Source organism: Equus przewalskii, chromosome 22 (genome assembly GCF_037783145.1).
Source record: "Equus przewalskii isolate Varuska chromosome 22, EquPr2, whole genome shotgun sequence".
Classification (NCBI taxonomy): Eukaryota; Metazoa; Chordata; class Mammalia; order Perissodactyla; family Equidae; genus Equus; species Equus przewalskii.
The window spans coordinates 38723321-38729320 of NC_091852.1; the positions used below are offsets into that span (position 1 = coordinate 38723321).

At 39.4% G+C, this 6000-nt stretch overlaps 1 protein-coding gene across 1 annotated transcript; it reads right to left on the minus strand.

Moving 5' to 3' along the window:
- Positions 1–551: 551 nt before the first annotated feature.
- IFNE (interferon epsilon) lies at positions 552–5530 on the minus strand. Its single transcript, XM_008531931.2, has 2 exons — positions 4779–5530; positions 552–2464 (listed from the first exon to the last, which is right to left on the minus strand). The coding sequence occupies exon 1, from the start codon at positions 5401–5403 to the stop codon at positions 4822–4824; it is 582 nt and encodes a 193-aa protein (XP_008530153.1). The 5' UTR covers positions 5404–5530; the 3' UTR covers positions 552–2464; positions 4779–4821.
- Between the last annotated feature and the right edge of the window lie 470 nt (positions 5531–6000).

A 6000-nucleotide genomic window follows, 5' to 3' on the forward strand; every position in this document is an offset into this window, starting at 1 on the left:
CTAACATTTGTCCCCATTTTCCTCTACTTTATATGTGGGTTGGCTGCCACAGCATGGCTTGATAAGCGGTGTGTAGGTCTGCCCAGGGATCTGAATAGGCGAACCCTAGGCCACCGAAGCGAACGCATGAACTTAACTGCTGTGCCACCTGGGCCAGCCCCTAATGCTGCATTTTTAATTTCTTTATTCATCCAACACTTAGATTGCCCCTGTTGTGTGCTGAAGAATGTTCCCTACCATGAAGTAGGCCATACCCTAGTTGGAAGAAAGAGACGTAATCTGTTACTTGTGTACAATGTGTTTTATGACATGACAAGAGTTGTGTTCTGGAGGAGCAAATAGATTCAGACAAATTAGACATAAGGGCTTTTTGTGAAGGGAACATTTTTTAGTGAGTCACGAATAGCAAGAGAGAGATGTTAACACACATTAGGAAGAGAATATGTACCTGGCTAAGGAAATAGCGTGTGAGTTTGGGTTTTTCTAAGGCTATAAATGGAAAATCTGCTATTGGAGGTCAGGTGCCAAGAAAGCAGACTCTGAGACAAAAATTAGCATGTAAGAAGTTTATTAGGGAGTGTTATGGGATCAACACTTACGGGAAGAGAAGGCAAGAGGATTGAGCAGAGGGAAAGCTGAGCTGCAAGGCAGTCACAAAGTGGCCTTGGTCAATTACGGGGAGGCCTCTGAAGCTGGCATGACCCTTCAGAGGTGGAGTGAGGAGTCTGAGTCTTTATATTTCCACACCACCCAGTCACTGGATACAGGCAGACCCCAGGAAGGGGGAAAACGGGCTCAATGACTCATTTCAGCAATTCCAAGAATGACCCTAAAATCTCTTTATTTACCAAACACCTATACTTGTCAATAGAGATTACTGGATCAGTTTTCCATCTTTCACCTTAGAATCCTCTATTTTTTAGAGGTGTGTCTCCTCTGTGTCCACAACATATTCTTTGTCCAATCAGTTATTGCTACAGTTGTAGTTTTGATTTCATTCAACCACTGGCACGAGGACCAGAAACCCTTTCAGAAAGAAACTTGGTTTGGACCATTTTCCTTAAAAGGCAGTTATTGTCACGGGGTGCACCTGGGGTGTTGTGGTCTCTACACACAGCTTCTTTAAGAAGGAAAGAGACCATCGAATCTGTTGCTGTGAAAAGGCAGCGATAGAAAAAAACTATCCTTACCAACTCTCTCCCATTTAGCGTACTTAGTTCTCTCCAGCTATCGTGGGAAAATATGAGAATATGAGACCATTAACGTCAAGGAGACCATGGCTTCATCTGTTAAGTCTACTAAGGTTATCAAGAAATGGGGTGTGGTTTATAATGTGTAGTCACATGACCAGCAGCATCAGCATCATCTAGGAACTGTTAGAAATGCAAATACTCAGGTCCCACTGCAGACCTATTGGATCAGAAACATTGGGGGTGAAGCCATGTGATCTGTGTTTTAACAAGCCCTCTAGAGGATTCTGATGCATGCTGGAGGTGAGGCTTAATTTACTACAGATGATAAGCATCCCAAGCCAAATCCACAAGGGGCCATGTTTGTTGTTCTTTTTTTAAATTTCAGAAATAAAATTATTTAATTTTTTCCTGGTTATAAAATGAATCCATATTCATGGGAGAAATATTTAATCCAAAAGGTGTAAGAGAATGGAAATTCTATCATCCAGATGGTACTACTGTGAACATTTTAGTGCATTTCTTTTAAGACATTTTTCATGCATATTTTATTTGTAGAAAATACAATGATGCTACACTTGTTATTTCGTAACCTGTTTTTGATTTAATAATCTACGTAGCTCAGTGCGTGTAGTTGTCAGAAGGATAACTCAGATGACCCAGCCAGCAAGGACAAACGAACTTATCTTTACTCTGAGCCCACTACTAGCAGGATGTCTAGCCTTTTAAAGTGTTTCTCTTCCTCAATATCTCCAAGTTTAGAACTCTGGTTTTAAAGTTTTAAGAGGGCATATATTTAGAAGCAAGCAATTTTTATCTTGTGATAGGCAGTTAAAACAGTCATATAAGCAGGATGTCAACTTAAAGCTAAATGGGGAAACGTTAGCATGTAAAGTATTGGTTTTTAGCTTCTAAATATGAATATTATTTCTGTTCTAAGTTACCACTGGCAGCTCCTCATACTGTTCTCAGTTCTTAGTAAAGAAATGTCCACAGGTAGAAAATGTCCTTTCTTTAATTCAAAACTGCAGAGAATATGTGAACTTGGAATAAGGAAAGCCAGGAGCAAATTTTTATCACTAACGTTACCATTATTATTTCGCGGTAGTGTTGCACAATGTTGTTCAGGTTTGTGACGTCTAGAACACCTGTGTAGGCTTCGAGTCAGGCAGACTTGGGAGGGAATCGTTGCTCTGGCACTTGCTGGCTCTATGGCTTGCTTGCTGTGCTGCTCTGAGCAAGTTACTTCACCTTTAAAACCTTGTTCTCCTCGCCTGAGAAAAGAAGAGAATAATGAACTATCTTGCCAGATTAATTTGAGAATTGAATGATGTGTTAAATGAAGGATTTGGTTTTGAAAAGTCCCTGGTTTAAAGAAAACAACAAAAATTCTAGAGACCGTGAGAAGCAAATGACCTGTATTTGCAGTTGTGTGGGGTAAATATTTTTCCTCTCTCCACTTCCCAACCTCTATGTGAACTTAAAGTTAAGTAGGCCAACTCCTGAGCTGAAATGTGAAGTTGACAGGCTTCCTCCTGACTGGCCGGCCTCTGCTCCCCTGCCCCTTCTGCTACTGCAGCGGACCTTGCCTCACTCTCAGGATCCGATTCAGTTCCTCCTCGTCCTTTTCAAGTGAAATCTGGCAGTGTTCAGCCGATAGTTAATACACTTAACCAATTAAACTGAAATGCAATACGTTTTGTTTCTCAGCAAGCTTTTACATTCAATGATAACTTTTATCTCAAGTTATCCAACGAATCTGAAGCAGAACATGACATAAAGTAGAAGTAGCCCCAGATTTTTGGGATCATGGCTCTGCTTCTTACACTGGGCAAAAGTCACTGTGACTATGGGAAAGTCATCAAGTCTCAGTGAGCTTCAGTTTCTCTGGCCCCACGTTTGTTCCATGATGATTTCTGGGAGCTCCCAGCTGGAAGAGCTGGATTTCTTCATCACCAGCATCTCCCAGAAACAGGAACCCCCTCCCTTGGCATGGGCATTCTTCTGTCTAGCCCTCCTCCTCCCGGCCACCCAACCAAGGGTAGGCTGGCTCAGTCCTGTTTCTTCTAACCCTCACCTAGCACTTCCTTTTACCAGAAAGACTCCTTCATGCACATTTCTGATAACTACGATTTGTTAGATACCTTTTTTTGGAGGAAGATTAGCCCTGAGCTAATATCTGCCACCAATCCTCCTCTTTTTGCTGAGGAAGACTGGCCCTGAGCTAACATCCATGCCCATCTTCCTCTACTTTATATGTGGGACACCTACCACAGCATGGCTTGCCAAGTGGTACCATGTCCGCACCCGGGATCCGAACTAGCGAACCCTGGGCTGCCAAAGCGGAATGTGTGAACTTAACTGCTGTGCTACTGGGCCAGCCCCCTGTTAGATACATTTTGATTTATTATTTTAATTTGTAACATTCACATGATTAAAAATTAAAATATAAAAATTTACTATAAAACCTCTCTGACCCTGTCTTTCTCATTTAGTCTCTTCTCTTTCACCCCAAATACAAGAAATCATTTAAATTTATTTCTTATATGTTCTCTATTTATTCACAAACAGGATCAAATATAAAACTTATTTTACACTGTAATCTCAAATATAGCATTTTATACACACTGTTCTGCACCTTGCCTATCTGTTTACTCTTTTACTTTATTGTTTACTTTACGGGAAGAGAACCCTCATTCTTTTCTCCAGCTGAATAGTATTCCTTTGTGTGAATATACCTCAAATGTCTCTAATTAGAAGAATTTAGGTGGTTTCCTGTCTTTGGATAGTGTAATGCTGCAATGAATAATATTGTTTGTAAGTCATTTCACACATGTGCAGGCATTTTTATAGGATACATTTCCAGACGTAGAATTGATGGATCAAAGACTATCACAACTGTAATTTTGATAGATATCACCAGATTGCCTCTACAGTGATTGTACCAATTTCTAATGCTCTGACAAATTATAAGACCATCCCTCCCCAAAGTCTCTACAAGAGTGTTTTTATGTCAGACTTTGGGATTTCACCTGATAGGTTATAAATGGCATGTTATCCACTTTTAATTTGTATTTTTTATTATTATGAGTGAGGTTGAAACTCTTTTCATGTATTTTCTTCTTCCTCTGCAAACTGCTCATTCATATCCTTTGGCCATATTTCTATTGTGTAATAAATATTCAGTGTGTAATGATATTTTCAAATCTTGCAATGCAAATTATTCCTATCATTTCTACCAATTTCTGGCAAATAAAGAAATCATTGGAATGGATGTTCTATGTAAAGAAAAATATTATTACAATGAAGACATATTTCATTCTATCTACTCGGCCAATTTTATGAAAATATACTCATTTGAAGAACAAGCTATGAAATATTAATGAATCTATTTTAACTCACAAAGATTTGAGTTGGATAGAAAATATAAAGTGAAATTATGAAATGAAAACAATTGTAGTCAATATGTATAATCTTAAAGCACAGACAAATATATATATACACATACACACACACACAAAACCAAAACAATATTACCATTTTATGACAAAAAGAAATAAAAATGTCTGGAGAAGTCCTCCCACCTACCCTATCGTTTTAACGCCTGCGGTTGGCTCCTGCTCCACATGGTTCAAGGGTCCATTCCTTGTGTGCTCAGCTTTCCTGTGAGTTGGAACACAAAGAACAGACACCGGTTGATTTCTACTTGGACAATGGTCCTGGCACAGCTGCTGTATTCCTGGTTTTCCAGGTAATCACGGATCCTTCGGAAGTACATTTTAACCTGTAGCCTAAGGTTCTCACTACCCAGTGGGCCACATTTCTGCTCTGCTTCCAGTCCCATGAGCGCTTCTAGGTATTCCAGCTGTTGATGAAGTTCGATGAGGAACGTCTCCATGTGGCTTTCCTCCCAAGCATCCAGAGGAATATTGGCCCTGAAGAGGTTGAAGATCTGCTGAAGCATCTCATGAAGAATGGCCAGTGCGTGCCTTTTCTGGTACTGGTGTGGATTCACAGACTTCTGGGGAAGCAGGAAGTTTCTCCTGTGTGATAGACACTGCTGAATTGCTGAGGGTTGCAATCTATTCAAGAGTTTTAAACTCTCTCTGTTTACTCTTCTTTGTTGGAAGAGAACTAGTTTCAGTTCTAGGGAGAAAATAGTGGAAGAGGCAAGCAGTACCAACATAATCTCAAAGAATTGCTTGTTTATCATGGCTAAGATCAAATACGCCACTTATCTTTGTACACACTTAGTAAAGCTCTAACTCTAGTGAATGTTTGCCTTTCATGCATCTCAGATTGTTCTGGAAGGTGTTCTCCTTTGTTGGTTTTGTTTTCTATTGCTGTCATTTCTCCAAGTTTATGCGTTAGGCTTTCTGGTTCCCTATTCATAGTGTTCATGGGCCAATTCTTCACTTTCCCCATTGTGTTGGCTGTTTGAGGAAGTAACCAAAAGAACTTGTTTCATTGTATGCATTCTTTGAGACAATTACAGACTAGTCATCCCATATGACCTTCTATTACTCTCTTTATTTATTACGTACAAAGTTTCACTCAACACAACATGCTTTCTAAATATTTAGTCAAGCTTAATAAATTTCTTTTATTGAGAGTAAGGTGTCTTTGTTTTTTTTAAAGAGTAGTCTTTCACAAAGTAATATTTATCAGAGGCTTAGCAGAACCTGTAAGGCACTCGGGGGCAAAAGTTAAAATACATTCAGACTACTAAATTTAACACTTCAAGTAAAGCTGTAAATTTGCCCAAAGCTTGAGCAAATTGATCTTAAAATATGTATCAGCAATCTTAAGT